Here is a 20,021-nt window from a genome sequence, read left to right on the forward strand (position 1 = left end):
GACTGTGGCTGGGAGTGATGGGCACTGTAGTCCAACAACTTGAGGGTCAAAGTTTTACAGCCCTGCTTTAAAGAGATAACTTATAGTGAAGGCTTATTCCATACATGAGCCACTGTTGACAACAATAATTTGTCTTCTCAAGAGTCACTATTACTTACGTGCTGATACGAAGATCCCAGATTTCCACTCTAGTCTCGTTCACTGCTGCAAATATATATGGTGAATTGGGAGACCACATCACATCATAAATGACATTGGTTGTGGAAGTGAAAGATAACACAGGGTGGATAGAATCCTGCCGCCATAATATAATACTCCAGTCTGCAGAGCAGCTTAGAAACACTTCCGCACTAAATGGATTCCATGCTATTTTGTACACAGGGCCCTTAGTAGTTTGAGAGAGGGGGACGGGGTGGCGGGGGGAGAGAGAGAGAGAGATCTTATTGTATGCTACTAACATCTGACAATACCATACTTTGATATATGCATGAAGAGGCCAACAAAAAGCAAAGGAAGATTACTAGACAGAATACAACAAGAAGAAGTCTGTTGCTACAATGCTGAAGTAATGCTCCACCAAGAGTTTGGGGGACATAGTACTCTTCTCTGAGCACCATGTGATAAATGGCAATCCAGAAACCACTTTAGCCAGGCTAATCCCCTTAACAAGGGTCCAAACGAATTACTGAATGCACACACTCAAGGGACACCCATGTGCAGTTAGGGATCTCTGTAGTCCGCACCATAACAGCTGTGGCAGATGAAAAGGCAAGCCACTAGCAGTTTGGTTCTTCTGTTACAGGACTGCTGTAATGAAAACTGCAGAGAAATCTCAGAATAGGTACACTAGACTCTCAAGTGCACCATTTGTGCGTCTAGTCCCTTTGAACTATGGCCATCAGCTTCACCAAGATTAAAGATAAAGATAAAGTGTGCCATCGAGTCAGTGTCAACTCCTGGCGACTACAGAGCCCTGTGGTTGTCTTTGGTAGAATATACAGGTGAAACTCGGAAAATTAGAATATCGTGCAAAAGTCCATTAATTTCAGTAATGCAAATTAAAAGGTGAAACTGATATATGAGACAGACGCATTACATGCAAAGCGAGATAAGTCAAGCCTTAATTTGTTATAATTGTGATGATCATGGCATACAGCTCATGAAAACCCCAAATCCACAATCCCAGAAAATTAGAATATTACATGGAACCAAGAAGACAAGGATTGTAGAATAGAACAGTATCGGACCTCTGAAAAGTATAAGCATGCATATGTATTCAGTACTTGGTTTGGGCCCCTTTTGCAGCAATTACTGCCTCAATGCGGCGTGGCATGGATGCTATCAGCCTGTGGCACTGATGAGGTGTTATGGAAGACCAGGATGCTTCATTAGCGGCCTTCAGCTCTTCTGCATTGTTTGGTCTCATGTCTCTCATCCTTCTCTTGGCAATGCCCCATAGATTCTCTATGGGGTCAGGTCAGGCGAGTTTGCTGGCCAATCAAGCACAGTACACTGTATACTTTTCAGAGGTCCGATATTGTTCCATTCTACAATCCTTGTCTTCTTGGTTCTATGTAATATTCTAATTTTCTGGGATTGTGGATTTGGGGTTTTCATGAGCTGTACGCCATGATCATCACAATTATAACAAATTAAGGCTTGACTTATCTCGCTTTGCATGTAATGCGTCTGTCTCATATATCAGTTTCACCTTTTAATTTGCATTACTGAAATTAATGGACTTTTGCACGATATTCTAATTTTCTGAGTTTCACCTGTAAGGGGTTTTTACCATTGCCTCCGCTCCAATGCAGTATATCTTCCTATATTTCTGCTGCCTGATATAGGTCTGAGAAACATACCAGTAGGGATTCAAACTAGCAACCTTTGGCTTGCTAGTCAAGCCATTTCCCTGCTGCGCCACAAGATTACAGGATTTTTAGTGCATATGTCAACTAAGGAAGGCGGTTCATAAGAAAGGCTGGCTCAAGCCATGTTGGTGCCTAGCATGGAAAGTTCAAACAGCTTTTTCTAATTTAACATAGGACAGAATCCACCAGAAATTCTCATGCGTAAACCTTACTGAAGCAATGGGAGCTTCAACAGTACCTGCTAATTTCAATTGAGTTTGTACAGGAGATTCATATTTTGTCAGCTCCCACTCTGTGACCCTCAAAGTCACCCCAGATGTACTGCCAGAAGTGGCTGCCTTTTCTGGTCTCATAGTAGGTCTCCTCTCTTTATGATGAAAACCTGACAATCAAGTCTGTATATATTATGAATTTTATATGTGTTATATTGTATGTTTTAATTCTGTAAACCTCCTAGAGATTGTTATACTAGGCAGTATATAAATTCAATAAATAAATAAAATAATAAATAAATATATGGCCCAGGAAAGAATTGGTAATAATAATTTTACATGGTCAACATAAGCATGCCCAGTTGCTTGATCTAAATTGGTTAAGACACCCCAACTTCTATAACATAAAGTACAAAAAAAATAAATAGCAAGAGTGAGGCAATTTCTCATCAAATCAATCACCAAGTCATCAATATTTCTCCATTGGATCTGTTTGGCACCTGTTTGGCTGTGGGACTCCAATTCTCTATTTCCAGAGACAGCTGTGAGTATTGCTCATCTATTTAAATTCTGCTAAGATTGAAATTTCAGGAAAGGCTTATACATTTTGACACCTATAATTAAGAAGTAATCAGCAGACTCAGCCACTCCTGAGAGCTGATACTACTCACACACTAATATAAGAAATCATCATCATCATCACCATCATCTTTAGTTATCCTAGATCCTTGGAAAGAGCCCGATAATTAAAGTACCAAATCCAGTCAATAACATCTGGTAGACTGTGTGTAAATAGCATAATAATAATGATCTACATGATCAAAACTGCTTAAAGTAGTTCCATTGAAATTAAAAGAATAAGTTGGGCATTGCCTAACTGGCTTTAATTTTAAGAGAACTAGTTTGAATAATTTTACTCATCATGTCAGCCACCAATAAGAATAAGAACAAATAAAAGATTTCATTGTCGCTTACTCTGGTACCTTTTAAGCGTTATCTCAGGAGCTACATATCTGTGAGCTACTTTTGCATAGCTGGAAACATACACATGACCCAACCCATGTGGGAGAAGACCAATCAAGTAGATCTCTCCTACAGCATCAGTACCCATGGCTGAATAATGTAAATGTTTTCCCAGCTGTATGGCAAGCTGATAAGCAGCTCTCAGTCTGTTGGGACAACCCGTAAAGGGTACCTTAGACAGTGGGGTGTGGCAAGATCTGCCTCATCCCATCACATTTTGTTTCACTTTACTCACTTTGTGCCCTCTGTAGGTCTCCAGGTACTGCTCATTGTAAGAACAAGAGCATTTGTGAATATAGCCTTCTTCGGTTCCAGCCATGTATATATTAGTATCCTGAAAAAACAAAATTATCATAAGCAGCTTTGGTTTTATCCACACTGGCTTACATACAGCACAGTGTGCTGCCAATTTTGCCATCCACCCTGAGGGAGGAGACCTATGATAGGAGTAGTGGGCCCTGTGCATCTCTTCGGGATGGGCGTTGAGTCCTGAAATCCCTGAAATGTATGTGAAGAAGAAGTGTTCCCTTCAGATAGCAACATGCGGTAAAGCGTGTCACCCGGACTGCCGTTGCAGTGGTCCACAATAGTACAGGGGATTTCCTCCTCTTCTTGCTCAACCTCAACCACAAGTTCATTGTCGGCATCGAGGTTAGTGTCACGAATCACTGCTATGGTATCCATGCATCCTTTGTCAGTGTCGAGTATGGTACCAAGGGTTCCAAAAGCCATGCTCGATTATTATGCGTGTCTGGAACCACTATCCAGATTTATCATAAGCAGCTTTGGTTTTATCCACTCTGGCTTACATACAGCACAGTGTGCTGCCAATCTAAGAGCAGGGTGCTTGTGCACATGCAAAACCATCACTCTCCTAGAGAAGGCGCCTTTGTGCACATGATGCGGCGCTCAGGGCAGCTGCCTCCGACTCCTGTCATTCCCATTGGAGTCGGGTGTTGGCTGCAGCTGCCCTGCCGCACAGCGCCGCTCATCATACGGAGCAGCCCCTGCCTTCACTCGGAGTGTTGATGGGCTTTGCAGTGGGACCGAACCAGCACACGGGCCCCACTCTTACTTTGGCAGCACACTGCACTGTCTGTAAGTCTCTGGGTATCATTGCAAGTATTGTCTCAGGTACAGAAAGGTTGCATGTTTGTTTGCTTCTCTCCTCTCAAGGGAATACAAGGCGTGGTGGTTCTTTATCAGGGGAGATATATATTCTGAACAGTCCATGAAACTACACCAATTATTAATTTTCTTGTTGATTCTGGAGATTGAAAACACTAAACAATTACGCTACCGAGGCGTTTCAGAAAGTGCAGACAGGCAGGATAAAGCAGGAGCCATTTCTTGCTGTTTGCTATGCTGGCCAAAATTGCAGTTATGCCCAATCAGTGCTGACAGAGCACGGAGGGCCACCTAGCATGGACAACAACATCCCAAAAGGGCAGTTTACCTTTGGGTGAAAGTCAAAGCACATTCCAGGAGCTTGCCGCGATATAAGTGCTTCACTTTTCTTTTCTGCTCCTACTTTTTTCTTTTCACTTGCTGTTCGCTTTAATTTCATCAGATCTGTGTAGATAAACAATGCAAATAGAATGTGTCCCCCAGTTGAGTCATAAGTGCTTCAGTAACTGTCTGCTCTTCCAGATGATGATTTATTCCCGCTTCTGCACAGATAGTGATGAGAGATTTAGCAAGCCTACCACACACCTTAAGTACATTGCATAAATTTATAGCGCCATCTGGCTAACAATCTGTGAAAAAGCCATTTTATTATTACTCTTATTCCTGAAAAAGACATGGGATTGTCAACAGCATTATGAACTTATACAACATCCTTAGAATCACCTGGAAATCGCTCATCACTGGTGTAAAGAACATACAGGATGTGCTCAATGTTCTGTGGAGAGCTTGTGAAATCTCTCCTTGAAATTTGTGATGAAGTTAGAATGAATCGTCATTTGGAAGAGCGCTTCCAGGATGTTGTATTATAAAGAAGCAGCACTTACCAGTGCAGCTTAAGCCTTTGCGAATAAACCACTTGGTTACTCTGCCATCTGCTGATATGGAGACTAGAATCTCCCCTTTGTCTTCTCCTGTTATGCCCCTGTCCTGCTCTACCCACTTCAGCTGCCACACTGGACCCAAGTGCTTATCATGGGATTCACTGAAACACAGATTCACATAAAACACAATGATGGTATTCACACAATGAAACATAATACTGTGAAAGAGAAATAAGGGTTAGTGTGCAGGGGGAGAAGGCATTATATAAGAAGCAACACTGGTGTACATGCAGCTTATGAAAATCAACCTGAAACTGCAAGAGCCATAGTCATATAACCTTAAAGTAGAAGCTCCATGTACAGAGGCAATATAACCTCCAAGAACAGATTCAGGGGACAGACAACAGATATCCATTATGCTCTGCTTATGAGCTTTCCCTAGACATCTGGCTGACCCTTTTTGGAAGGACGCTGCTGACCTAGATGGAACTTCAGCCTGACCCAGCATGGCATTACTTCTGTGGTATTGTTGTCAATGTCGTGTAAGTTTTTATTTGTAAAGGAGAGCGGGAGGTAGTACATTAATGATGTTGGCTGCAATCCTAAACTCACTCACTCGGAGGTGAAGCCCCTTGAAATCAGTGGTACTGACTTCTGAGTAATCATGCACAGGATCATGGTAGAAGTCTAGTCTCAGAATTTAGTACATATGCTCTTTGACTATATTTGTCTCTCCTGCCCTGCCCCCGAAACCTCTGGCAAGTAAGATTAGGGAAGGAAGAAGAAAACAAAAGTGGTTCATTGTCTTGAATCTATATGTGTCACAACAATGTACATTTTTATACACTGCTCCCTCCTTGTATACATTTCCATCGAACTAGAGATATGTACATGCAAGTATAATGGAACAACATTATGTAGCTTAATTTGGGGAAGAAAGGGAAAGAAGAAGAAAAATCAGTATTTTTGCCAGAGCTCTACTCTTGTCGCTGCTGAAGGCAGGACTGAAATTGGAGGAGAACCTGTCCACAGGCAGGGACAACAATTTTGAAAGTCCTTCCTCTGGTATCCAGGGAGAAAGTACCAATCCAGGATTATGCCATTCTCCATTGATGGAGAAAACCAGGGATAATGTCTTTGCAAAGCTCTGCAGGAAAATTTCCCAGGAAAAGGATCAGCAGCAGGAAAGCAGACTGACTTAGCACCTCTCTATGTGCCAGATATATGTATTTTCCTCCAGTAATATTCTGTTCACTTGCAATCAGTGCCAGCCCATGACATCTTGCTGCCTGAAGCGGGAAACCAGATAGCACCCCCTTCCTTCCACTTTTTCTCTTTTTCCTAATTAAAACACACCACAAATTCTTTCCTTCTTTCACAACTTTCCCTCTTCCTTTTCTATTAGGAGGGAGAAAGGAAAAAATAGTGTGGAGCCATTTCACCTTCCTTCCCCAGTAAGCCATTCATCAGGTGGGGGTGGAGGCTGGGTGTACTACCATGCTGACCCCAAAGGTTGCCCCACAATCTGTCATGGAAGCAGCCCACTTCACCCTGCTTGCTGGGAGGGCTGGCTCTGCTTGCAATTGAAAAACAGAAAGAGCAAGATTGCCTGTACAAGATGTGGGGGCCCAACAAGCATCATGCTCTCATACCTGGTATCTAAAACTGAAGCTGGATTACGGGTCTGGACATTGTAGACTGCAATTGTTCCATTGAAGAGGCCAACCGCTAGGAGGTTTGGGTTGGCAAGAGAGAAATCCAGTGCAGTTACCCCATGAACACACTGATAGACACGCTCTGGCCACTAGATAGAAAAAAAACAATATTATTTAAATTATTCACATACCATAGGCAGTGAAAGCTATGCTGGAGTGCCGTCCAAGCCCCACGACGTAGCCAGACAAAGCACCTCTGTTAAAGTGTTCTCCTCCCTCTTTGTAGTCCTGTGTTGAATGAGCTATGGCTACCCATGTGACTTGAGAGAGGGGTTTTTTAAACATATGATGAGACCTCATACCAAGTCAGGTCAATGGGCCATCTAGATCAGTACTGTCTGTAGCAGGCATTCCCAGTCTTGGGTCCCCAGATGTTAATGGATTACAACTCCCATCATCCCCAGCCACAATGACCTTGAGAGAGCCATCACTTAAAAAGGTGCCACTCTGCCCAGTTAGCAGGGGTTCATGACACTGGCTGCAATCCTTTTGCAGGGTGTGTTTGGTGAGACTTAACACTTGTGAGTTGATCTCCCAGTTAGGTGCTACTGGAACATATTATTGCCCCCACACCCCAGTCCCAAGGTATACGCAGACGCAATAGGCTTGGGTAAAAGGGGGCCAAAATTTTATTGATGTTGTACAATTAGTGAACTGTGCAAAGCAGCCAAGATGGAAAGGCAGAGGAAGTGAGGGAGCCGCTCCAACAGTGCATGGTCCCTGCCCTCTGCCCAGCCCCGACCAATCGGGGCACTCCTCGGAACTGTGCTGGGGGGGTGGGACAAAGGCCCATCCCGCAGCACAAGGCTGCAGGATGGGAGCATTTCCTCACCGTCTCATTACATCTCTAGGTGGCTTCAACAACTGCTTCAGAGAAATCATTTCCATGTATGAATCCCTCATGTGAATTGAGATGTATGACAGCCCTACAGACAGAGAAAGATACTGCAACTTCCCTGTGCATAAATGTCAATTGATTTTCGAACATGACAAGCTACACAAAGGATTTGTGAGGTGCATGTAAGACGCTTGTATCGTTTGAGGTGGCCTTACAAAAACCTAAAGAAGCATAGAAGCAAGACCTGCTCCTAACTATCACCGCATCTTACAATGGAGATTACCAGTGCAATTTAAATCACAAGCAGAGGAAAAGCACAATGTAGTTTCTCATTGCTTTGGTTACCATTGGGTTCTTCAGTGACCAGCAGCAAGCCAAGCCTTTCTTCTGCTCTTTGAAACGGAACTGCCCATAACCAACAGCCAAAAGATCCTAAAACCCAATAACACGTCATTAGACTGCCAAGCAATCACTGAAATGTCAAAGCATAAGATCAATGAAACTTCTTAAATTCAATTTAACATTGGAAGAAAACTCTACTTGTTACATTTACAAAGTGGCAAGATGATGGCAAGACTGTGCACTGATGCTGGGATCAGGACACAGCTATTTTCCTCCACCCTGCCTCCACCTTTACAATTGGCCCCTGCCTCCAAACCTCTGTCCACTGCTGCTACCACTGTCTACTTCTACCATTGATGCTTCTGTCATAATCTTGATTATTTTGGGCTAAAGGGATTTGATGGTAGTGGTAGTGAAACTGTGATGGTGATTGGTTAAGCTGCTGTGATGTCATGAAGTTATGCCTCGCACACACGCAGGCCCTAGGACAGAAGGGTAAGAAGGACTCAGAGGGATGAAATCCCAGAGGATAGAAAAGTGAGAAGAACAACAACCCGGAGGCAGGCTGTTTTTGAAGAAGGGATGCAGAATTGAACCTGGTGTAAACCAACCTTGATTCACCAGAGGTTGCTGGAAGACAATTTCCATCATTCCCTGACGCAAGTTGTAGTCCGACAACATCTGGTGACCCAAGGTTTGGAACCTTTGCTCTAGGGTCAACCTGTCCCTAAAAGATGGATTGCCTAGTCTTGCATGTGCCGCTCCGCCCCAGCATGGAAACTCCAGCCGCTAAAGCTGTATGTAATATTGACAGTGACTTTACAAATCTTTACAAAATGTTTAGGTGTCACTCACAGGATTTAGTTTGTTCCAAGCCATACAGCTCACATTGTTGCCCCTAGTCAGATCACATCCATAGGACCACAAGACATCCATACAGGGGGGTGGCAATTCTCTTGCGGCATTATCTAGTTCTAACAGCAGTGCTGAGCTAACAGAGGGCTCTTTTTCTCCCTCTTCTTCTTCTTCTTCTTCTTCCTCTTCCTCTTCCTCCTCTGGTTCTAATTCATCATCAAATTCAGATAAACTATGTTCTGATACAATATCTGGTTCTATAAAACAAGCAAATAGAGATAACGTAGTATAATTCAGTTCCCAAATAAAACACTACTGCACTGTATCAAACCATTAATCAAGCTAATCCAGCATCTTTATGTTAACATCTCCCACAATGCCCGCCCACACTGGCTTCATTGTATATGCATAAGAGGGTTCAAGGCCAAACTGAACCCTATGCCCCTCCTGATATGAAGCACCAGCACTTTTGACAATCTTCCCTTCCCCTGGAAGTGCTCTGTGCCACCCAAAAATATGTCCTGCAGGACATATTTTCAGGTGGCAAAGAGCACTTCCAGGCAGTGGCGGCCGGTGAGGGTGGTGCAGAAAGAGTGGTGAAAGGTATATTTAAAAGTCTTTACTGGTGATACCACCAGCACCTGGAAGCCATGGGGAGCAGCGGCACCCTGCCTGGCATCCCACATGGCAGCTGCCCACCTACAGCACTCACCTGGCAGCTGCACATGTGGCCACTTGTGTGGTCAGTGTTAGAGACAATTAATATTTGAAGTTTGAGCTTGGGGCACCCAAACTTATAAGGGCTTATGGGTAGGATGCTTCAATACAGAGAGAGAGCAGAGTATTTTAGGAGCTAACTCACTCCTATTACAGCAGAAGTTAAAAGACTCTCAGGGGCAACAGCTTGTAAATGATAAACATGGAGATTCATTTAAGGTTAAACTAATCTACGTTATTTAGAATTACATGGTGATAGGAAAGACCTATACCCTAGCTGCTGCCTACATGGTGGTCAGAGAGAAATCTAAAGATGCATAGCGGTCAGAGAGAGCGAGAGCTATAGAAGGATTCTGGAAAGGAGGAGGAGGAAGTCACTCCCAGGATGTTCCTGCATACATTCTATGAATTGAGGGGCCATAGAGGCAGAGATAAACAGGAAAGAGAAGGAGACCTTGACTATCTCTATTCCTAATGCCCCTAGTGGTCTACTTCCAATGCCCCCTAGTGGTCATTATCAGTGCAAAAGGTCAATGCCATATGGAGCTGCATCTCCAACAGTCAGTAACACCATGCTGACCACACAAATGGCTGCTGTGCATGCTCAGCAGCCAGGTGACTGCCGTTTGTGGGGTGCCACTGCTCCCCGCAGCTTCCAGATGCCAGCAGTATTACCAGTAAATACTTTTAAATGTACCTCTCACCACCACCACCCCGTGCCACCGTAACTAAGGATGTTCAAACAGGCCATTCGACCGGTTTGGTTTGAATCTGGACCAGAACTGAATGGTTCAGCTCAATTGAACCAGGTCCAGTTCAGCTATCAAGCTGGGCCAAGCAGGCTCAAGGGCCAGCTCAGGATGTATACTTGTAAACGGGAATCCAGCAAGGATTCCCCTTTACAAGTACAGGGGTGTGTGTGTTCCTAACCTAAGGCGGGGTATGTGTGTGTGAGAGAGAGGAAAGATACTTTTAACTTTTAAATTACAGGTGCCAGGGAAGGTGGAGGCAGCCATCCAATCCCCCAGCCAGCCTCCCAAAGGGCAGCCCAGGTTGTCCGCAGCCCAGGCTGGGTCTCTGCACTCCCATGGATGCTTCTTTCATGATGCTCATGCATGCGGAGACCATTTGCATCGCATGGTGACACAAATGGCCTTTGTGCAGGCACAAACATCACAAAAATGGTGTCCACATACGTGCAGAGGCTTGAACCAGACCACAGCTGGGAGGTCATTTGGGAGCCTGGGAGGGGCTTGTAGGAGCCCCTGCCGCCGCCGCCGCCAATGTTTCTGCCACTGCCGTGGCTGCCTACCCTGCTGCCTGCAATTTAAAGGTTTAAAAGTACCTCTTTCCCTCTGCCTTAGGTTAGGGAATCCCCCTGAACTTGTAAAAAGAAATCCTCGCTGGATTCCCCTTTATAAGTATACCAGGCAAGCTGTTTCGTTGAACCAGAGGATGGTCCCGTTCAAACTCAGACTGCCCAAACCAGGCCAGCTCGATGTTGAGCCTGGATCGAAGTGAGCTGGTGTGCACATCTCTAACCCTTACCCACCGCCACTCCTTCCGGTAAAGGGGAGGTATCAAAATTCACCCACCACTGCATGTGCTACATTAGTCATTCATTCACTGGTTTGCCTCATTAGCCCATTGTAGGAAAAACAAAACAAAAAAAGAATCCTGTGGCACATTAATTCATCTTTAAGGTGCCACAGGACTCTTTCGTGTTTGTGCTGTTTAAGTTTCTCTGCAATCCCTAGGCTCAGGGGAAGAAATAATTAATGACCCAATAACTCTTTTATCTTTTCAGCATTAGTCTTTTCTTTGGCTCTCAGGAGTGATAGTTTCCTCCCTTTCTCAGAGGTTTCACTTGTAACTGAATTTGCAGATTTTGGAGGCACCAGATGGGGGCCAAGGGTTGCAAATTCTCCAGGATTGGCCTGGAGTCAGACAGCAGACTTTACTGCAGGTTTGCTGTCAGTTTGAATTTGGGAAAAGAAAAAAGAAAAGGACACAAAAAATGTTTGTTTGTTTTTAACCCCAGACATACATCGGGCTGTTGGAAGTTAAGGACTTTGCGCTGTCTCTTGTCTCAAAGACAGTGGAGGACAGACTAGTGAGTCAGAGGGCTAGAGGGTCAAGACATTGGTCATCCCTTCTGTACTGCTCTGACACTGTCCCTTTGGAATGTAGATTGCCACTCTTAGGGACTAACTTCCTTCCTCCCTTCTCTTCCTGTTCCCTCTACTTTTCTACCTTGCAACATGCAAGCAAGCTCCTCTCCCTGCATCATGTGTGCAGAGAAGATGGATAATCCATCTGCATCCAGCTAGCTAGCTAGATTAGAGATCCTAACTCCTCACTTTCCTGTCTAGAATGGAGTTCTCTAATAAAGGCCTTATATATTGATTTGAAACTATGAACTGGCTCCAAGTTACTTTACTCTCAGCATACACGCATGCCTAACTAAATCTGCTGTGTTGTGCCTCTGTGCACTCTGCTATAATAAAAAAGGGTTTCTCTACCAGAGAGAATTCCCAACACAGGCTATGTTCAAATCCATAATGAAAAACCTGAATCGTGCGTGGAGTGCTCCACGCTTGCAGGGACTTCAGGGTAAATATGTGAACGCACACCCTCCATTCCAGAGGAGAAGTGAGCTAAAAGCCGCATCTGGAAATGCTCCAGGTGGCTCTTGAAAGCAATGCTGGGGATTTCAATGGCTTGATATTGTGAAAAATGTTGGGAGAACAAATATCCAAAAAGAGTTTCAGTAAAATTGGCAACCATTTTGCTCCCTGACTTTTACTGGTGTATGTACTGCTGAGTGGAACAGAGGAGAACGAAAAATAGACTGCTCAGGCATTACTCTGAAGGCACATGAAGTGGGGAGGGGGAGCAGGATTTCACACACTGGGCCCACTCATTTGCAGTAATGTCTGAAGGAGCACATGCACATAGGTTTTGTAATGAAGGACCCTGCCTAGTCAAGGATCCTTACTGGGGGGTTCAGAGCCTATGCCCATACCTTTTGTGTGATTATAGGCTATCAGACATTCCAAATTTTATTTTAATGTACAACTGGACACACTTTATGTGCTAAAAAAGGTGCAATGGAAACTAAGTTTTAGTACAGGTTGTGCAAGTTAATAAGGAAATAGGTTGTTTCCTAAAAAGAAAGAAAAAGAGAAAAAAAACTAATATGAATCCTGCTTCATTTTGATCTTCATAACCATATACACATTTTTCTTGCTTCCTCTCAACTTTTCCTTTCTCATTTTCATTTCCTTCTCCCCTCCCTCCATCCCTTCCTTTTTCTATCCACTCTCATTTCTCTTCCATCTTTCTGTTAGAAAATTATGGAATAAGGAGATTCTCATGGATGGGAGTGAGCTGTACCTGCTACTTGTGCAGTAGGAAATAAAGACTAAAATGTGTTCATTTCAGACGCATCCACAAGGTGGATCAGTGTGCATAATTCTGGTCCCCCTCTATGCATGTTCAGAGTAACTTCTGAACAATCCTCCTGGAAGGTTTTGACACCCAGCTTTTAGTTTGCATCTCCTCCGGAATGGAGATGTGTGTCACATATCGGCCAAAATAACGCCAAGTCCCTGAGAGCTATCAGAAAATACATCACACACAATTTGAGTTTTTCATCATGCATTAGAGTGTAGCCTGATTTATATCCAGGGTAAAGAAAATCTACTTTTGTGTTGAGGGTTTTTTTGGCAACTTTGAACTCACAGTAAAGCCTTGCAGAAAACCCATGGTAAAGCCTGCTGTCTGGGAAAGCTCTTGCCTTTCTCTTTAAAAACAAAATAGTAATCTTACTCCTCAAGTGGGAAATCATGGTAGTTGTAACACATTAATTGAAGATCCATGACCCAAAGGATATACAGTACCTTTGGTTTTAAAAAAAAAGTGTTCTAAAAGCTTACGCACACACACACACAGTGCAAGTAACTAGCTTCAAGAACCAATGGAAACTGATAAGAGAAAGTCTGTTTGAGGATAATAAGGGCTCCGGCAGGCTAGAACCATTCATAAGCACTGGGTTTGATAAATCCTTTCCAATAATGTTCCCAAAGTTAGTGTCACGGCAATATCATTTAAACTAGAAATATTTGCCATGACTTTTATCCAGAGGCGTATCTAGGGAAAATAGCGCCAAGGGCAAGCTCTGAAATTGCACCCCCTGTCCAAACATCTGACATCCATCTTTCACATAACTTTACCATAATGTCAGCTCAAAAATACAAGTCAAGCTCGTTAATCTTTTAATATTTCAAAAACTATTTAGCAGTGGATGTAGCCAGATCAAAAAATGCTGGAAAACCTCAAATTTCAGTATGTTGGGGCTCATGAAATACCCAAATACTATATGGGGGTGAACTTGAAAAACTAAACAGAAGTGCCTGTCTAATTCTCTACTATGCATTGTAGCATCACTATTAGATAAGTTTTAAAAATAAATGGAGAATTTGACTTTTCCCAGATACTCTGAAAATAATTAAAAGATATGCAGAGTAAACTGTGTCACTGCTTGGAAAATATTCTAGTATTTCAGAAAGACAGTTAAAATGAGAGAAAGAGAGCAAGAAACTCCCAGTGGGCCTTAATACTAAGGATTTCACACTGATTCAAAGACAAACTCACCATTAATAGCCATATTGTTAAGCCATCACATTTAACTCACTTATCGGAAGCAGCAAAGTAAGAGCAAATGAATACTATCCTAGCTCATAAGCTTCATTCAGCTCAGGATTCACAAGCCCTGATTCTCTGTACATAGTGCCAAACTGAATATGTGTACAGTGACTTATATTAATTTAAAAAAAAAAATTCCACTGTAGCCCCTTTGGGGGCTTCCTAAAGGCCATGGAGGGGTCTGCAAAGGTTCCCCCTCTCCCCCCACTGGCCTTGGGGCCTCGCAAGGACCATTTGAGCATGTGCAAAAAAATTTAAAATTTAAAAAATAAAATGGCTGCTGAAAACAAAATGGCTGCCGCGCATGCTGAAATGGCCTCTGAGAGGCCTGGCATGGCCTAGGGCCTCACTGAGGCCATCTGAGCATGCGTGGTGGCTATTTTGTTTTTGGTGGCCAATTAAAACAAATTTAATTTTAAAAAATGGCACCCCCCCCTTCAAGTGGCACCTGGGGTGCATGCCCTACCTGCCCTACCCTAGATATGCCCCTGCTTTTATCACCATGAAAAACTGTTTCTGGACTTGAGCTGGGAATGAAATATCTAACAATTAATATACCAATGAGGACAGGAAGGTGCCGAAAAGCTGCAAGTCTAGGCTGGAAAATATTCTCCATCAGAACTCTTTCCATGTAAAACAAATCTTGCTGAAATTTTTCAGACTTGATTATGGCTTCTGAGCGGTCTTCTTCCTCTTCATGTATTCGGGACAGAATTACACTTTCAATATCAATGATAGAGCTAGATGCAATACTCTCTGTGTGGGGGAAATGTCAGAAAGGGAAGAATTAACAGGATAATCCAGTATATTTTGAGATGAAGTTAAAGAAATAAACTTTCTATAACCTAAGAATGTTTCCAATACTATTAGGTGCTTTTAGGGACTTTTTAGATTATTTATTCCTCCTACACATATGGTGTTATAACTGACACTAAGGTGGTGCTTGAATTACAGGGAGGGCCAGAGGAGACCATTTTGTGATTCTCCCCTGATTACTTTCTCCCTAGTTACTGATTTTAGAAGTCTGTGGAAATGATTCTACTAAAATTAGGGGGAATAAGGGGGTGGGACAGATTTAATTGAGGACCCGACATTTCACCCCATAATTCAGGTACTGTCCCAAAGGATTTTTTTAAAAATGTACAACTTTCCCCCATAACCTGTGCCATCATCCTACTCCATGTATTCTCCTACAAAAAATGGGGTGGGTTATTTTGTAGAGTTTCAATCCCCACTCTATTGTGTGCGTGCTATTATAAGGGCTTTTCAAAAAGAATAGCAAAGGAGCAAATGGCACTTTCAAAGTTAAACGGCTGCTTTTGGGGAGGGAAAATTTCAGTAGGAAAAAAGTATGGTCCCAAATCGCAACTGCACACAACTGCTGTTCACGAGCAAACTTAAGCCTTAAGCCTATAACTTACATGCGGACACATTTAGCGTCACATGTAGTTTGCCCCTGAAACCATAATTAAAATGAACACAGAAAAATGAAATGCTGCAAACCCAAGGTACTAGGGGTTTCTAACTGATCAACATAATTGCTGCTTTACATGACCATGCAGCAGTTTAGACAAGGAGGTGTTAAGCAGTCTGTTTTTTTTGTGTTTTTTTTAAACTCTGTGAAGATATGAAGTTGGAAGGGAAAGTATATGAGTGAGGTATAATAGGAATTAAGAGGCCATTACAGGTACTGTTCCTGTATCATTGTAACCCTGTACTATGAACAATAATTTGTAATATAGTTTTATATTATTGCATGACATTAGAATTGTAAAATAGACTGTGATTTATTGTTGCCGCTGCTGCTTAACCTGTGAGTTAGTCCTGCTCTATCTGATCCCTGTATCTGATTAGTAAACTGCAGGCCAATTTTTTTAAAAAAGAGATGCAAAAACTTAAGTGTTGTATGAAAAATTACCTCTGTCCACAGAAGCCATAGACATGGTTCTGTCACGTTCTTTCACCACACCAGATTTACTGCTAGTAACACTTAATGGGGTGCCAGATTTTTCTGGCACGGCTGCTACTTCTAAAGCATTCAAGGAATCATATAAATCCCAGGTAGTGGCCATTATCTCTAGAAACAAAGAAAATTGTTCAATAGCACTTTCTTTAGGTTTATGTTTCAAGGAAATAAAGCTAAATAGGTATTCATACTTTGAATAAACAATGCCAAGCCTCTTTTAACCATCTGTGCCACAGAAAGTTTATTTTATTTATTTATTTTACATTTTATATCCCGCTCTTCCTCCAAGGAGCCCAGAGCAATGTACTACATACTTAGGTTTCTCCTCACAACAACCCTGTGAAGTAGGTTAGGCTGAGAGAGAAGTAACTGGCCCAGAGTCACCCAGCTAGTTTCATGGCTGAATGGGGATTTGAACTCAGGTCTCCCCGGTCCTAGTCCAGCATTCCAACCACTACACCACGCTGGCTCACTATCAGTTGTCTGATAGGCAAATGCAATCAGAACATATAGGTGCATAACATCTCACACGTGCAATTGCATATCCTTCTAGGAGATTATTAAGCATGTTACCAGGGGTACTGCATATTTGCTAACTTTCTAAGTACTTTTTTTAATGCTAATTTTAATCTCCTAGAGGAATATCCCCATCACAACAAAACCTGAAGTTTTCCACAGACCCATGCTGCAAATTTGATTAGTTATGTCAAGAATAACAACCAAGGTCATGAACCAGGAAGACTAAGTCATTTTTTTTTAAATATGGAGAATGGACAATGCACATTGGAAGAACAGATGCATTGAGCCCAATGCCAACTCACACACATCAGCCATGTATCTAGGCTTCCAGTCAGTTTCTGGACCACATTCAAAGTACTGATTTCAACTTGGGTCAAAATGCCGATTTTGACCTTTCAAGCACTAAATGATTTGGGCCCATTTTACATCACCCATAGGAACCTACTCATATGTTAAGATCTTTCTTAGAGGCTCTGTTCTGTATTCCCTACCAAATGAGGCACAATGAAGGATTACTTAGGACAGCATCTTCTCAGCAGTAGCACCAAGACTGAGGGACTACCTCCTCGTCTTTAGCTGCGGTAGTTTAGCTGTTTCTCCTGTTTATTGTCATTACAATTGTGTCAAGTATTATGTATATTTTTCTGATATTTTATGAAGCAGAAAGGTTTGATAACTATTTTAATAAAATAAAACAATCATGATGGCCTAGTAAATGAATAATTTCTGTCTCTGAATTTCTCACATTTGTATACTGCATTAAGTTTTGGTTCACACTTTTATCTCTTTTTTCATGTGCTACAAGCTGAAATAGGCAAACACCACATCTAGAAGCACTTACAAACAGGGGACATATTTCACCTAAAATAGGACTTGAATTCCTTTACAATCTGTGATGAATGTAGAAGTATACAGATTACCCCATCGCAATTTTACAATAGAGCTATACGCACAATACGTTGTACACACATATAGGTGTCTGTAGATGCATACACATTTGTGTATGAATAACTTTACATATATTCATTTTAAAAGTCAGCACAAGGGCTGAACAACCCCTTGAAAATGCAAACAGATTGTGTGTACTTCTGGTTGTGCATTACATATATTGTATGAATGATCATCAGTCATGCTCACTGTACAAAGATTGCATGCATGTTGAATTTAGTGTGTGCACAGGGCTGGTGATGGGGAAAACTGGTGAATATCAGACCTCTCAAAAAAGTTCTGCCCCAAATGGAATATGATAATCCTATGCGGACACTCATTTCCCAGATATTTTCATGACAAGACATTGGATGTAGATGAAGGGATTTATTTATTATTATTATTATTATTATTATTATTATTATTATTTATTATTATTATTATTATTATTATTATTTCTTGTTTACACAGTCAGACAGGTGTTATTGACTGGTATGTTTTATCCAGACATCGAGTCCTTCCCAAGGACCTGGGATGGCTGAATTTTATTGTCAATTGTTATAGATATCGTCGCAGAATATAGGCTGTTCCCAGTAAAGCTGCTTTTTGTAATTGGCTGATGGTGATTTCTGTGGCCCCTATGGTGTTGAGGTACTCTTCAAGGTCTTTTGGAACTGCACCCAGGACGCCAATTACCACTGGGATTATTTTGGTCTTTTTCTGCCACAGCCTTTCAATTTCAATTTGTAGATCTTTGTATTTGGTGATTTTTTCTATTTCTTTTTCTTCTATTCTGCTATCCCCTGGTATTGCTATGTCGATTATTTTGACTTGTTTTTCTTTCTTCTCGACTACAGTTATATCTGGTGTATTGTGTGGCAGATGTTGGTCTGTTTGTAGTTGGAAGTCCCATAATATTTTTACATCTTCATTTTTTTCAACCTTTTCAATTTTATGGTCCCACCAATGTTTGGCTACAGGTAGCTTGTATTTTTTGCAGATGTTCCAGTGTATCATCCCTGCTACTTTGTCATGCCTTTGTTTGTAGTCAGTCTGTGCAATCTTTTTACAACAGCTGATTAGGTGGTCCACTGTTTCATCTGCTTCTTTACAAAGGCGGCACTTGCTGTTTGTGGTGGATTTTTCGACTTTTGCTCTTATTGCATTTGTTCTTAGTGCCTGTTCTTGTGCAGCCAGTATTAAACCCTCTGTTTCTTTCTTCAAGTTGCCATTCTTAAGCCACTGCCAGGTCTTGGTGATGTCTGATTTTCCACTTATATTGTGCAAATATTGACCATGCAGTGGCTTATTTTTCCATTTTTCTGTTCGGTTCTTGACTTGTTCTTTCTTGTAGGCCTGCTTTGTTTCATTGGTGTTGAATAGTTTCGTGTTCTTGACCATTTGAAGTGCATCTTCTTCACTGTCCCTTATATATTCTTCAAGGCCTCTTTTCTCCTTCTCTACTGTTTGATGGACTTGCAGCATTCCTCTTCCACCTGAGCTGCGAGGGAGGTATAGCCTATCTACATCACTGCGGGGGTGCAGAGCATGATTGATGGTCATTATTTTCCTGGTCATAATGATATAGCTTCTCTAGCTCTGCCTGGGTCCAGTCTATTATTCCTGCAGTGTATCTGATAACAGGTATAGCCCAGGTGTTTATGGCTTGTATGGTGTTCCTGCCATTGAGTATGGACTTTAGGATTTTTCTAACTCTCCTGATGTATTCACTTCCCATTTTTCTTTTAACTTCAGTGTGTGCAATGTTATCAGTCTGGAGAATGCCCAAGTATTGGTAATGTTCTTTCTCTTCCAGGTTCTTGATGTTGCTTCCATTGGGCAGTTCTATTCCTTCTGTTTTTCTTATTTTTCCTCTTTTCATTATTAATGCAACACACTTGTCTAGTCCAAACTCCATTGCTATATCGCTACTGAATATATGGACAGTGTTTAGCAGTGATTCAATTTCTGACTGGGACTTTCCATACAGCTTCAGATCGTCCATGTACAGCAGATGGTTGATTTGACTTGATGTTTTAGATGTTTGGTATCCGAGGCCTGTTTTGTTTAGTATTTGTGAAAGTGGGATCATGCCGATTACAAACAACAGAGGGGATAGTGAGTCCCCTTGGAAAATGCCTCTTCTAATGCTAACCTGTCCAAGTGTCTCGCCATTGATTATTAACTGTGTACTCCACATGCTCATTGCTTTTTTAAAAAAACCCGGAATGTGTTTGCTGACACCAGTTGTTTCTAAACATTTTAGTATCCATGTGTGAGGCAATGAATCGAAGACTTTCTTGTAGTCAATCCATGCAAC

The 20,021-nt window shown here is 42.1% G+C and overlaps 1 protein-coding gene across 3 annotated transcripts in view; it reads right to left on the reverse strand.

The window, feature by feature from the left end:
* DNAI4 (dynein axonemal intermediate chain 4) overlaps nucleotides 1-20,021 on the reverse strand; it is a 66,477-nt gene that overhangs the window by 7,048 nt on the left and 39,408 nt on the right. For all 3 annotated transcript variants that reach the window (XM_053246547.1, XM_053246545.1, XM_053246546.1), the window contains exons 9-17: nucleotides 16,208-16,366; nucleotides 14,848-15,045; nucleotides 8,866-9,122; nucleotides 8,014-8,100; nucleotides 6,768-6,919; nucleotides 5,119-5,276; nucleotides 4,563-4,678; nucleotides 3,342-3,440; nucleotides 159-385 (exon numbers count right to left, since the gene is read on the reverse strand). In XM_053246547.1, coding sequence (XP_053102522.1) covers nucleotides 159-385; nucleotides 3,342-3,440; nucleotides 4,563-4,678; nucleotides 5,119-5,276; nucleotides 6,768-6,919; nucleotides 8,014-8,100; nucleotides 8,866-9,122; nucleotides 14,848-15,045; nucleotides 16,208-16,366 — 1,453 coding nt within the window. The remainder of the gene's footprint in view (nucleotides 1-158; nucleotides 386-3,341; nucleotides 3,441-4,562; nucleotides 4,679-5,118; nucleotides 5,277-6,767; nucleotides 6,920-8,013; nucleotides 8,101-8,865; nucleotides 9,123-14,847; nucleotides 15,046-16,207; nucleotides 16,367-20,021) is intronic.

This window comes from Hemicordylus capensis, chromosome 4 (genome assembly GCF_027244095.1).
Source record: "Hemicordylus capensis ecotype Gifberg chromosome 4, rHemCap1.1.pri, whole genome shotgun sequence".
NCBI classification, from domain to species: Eukaryota; Metazoa; Chordata; class Lepidosauria; order Squamata; family Cordylidae; genus Hemicordylus; species Hemicordylus capensis.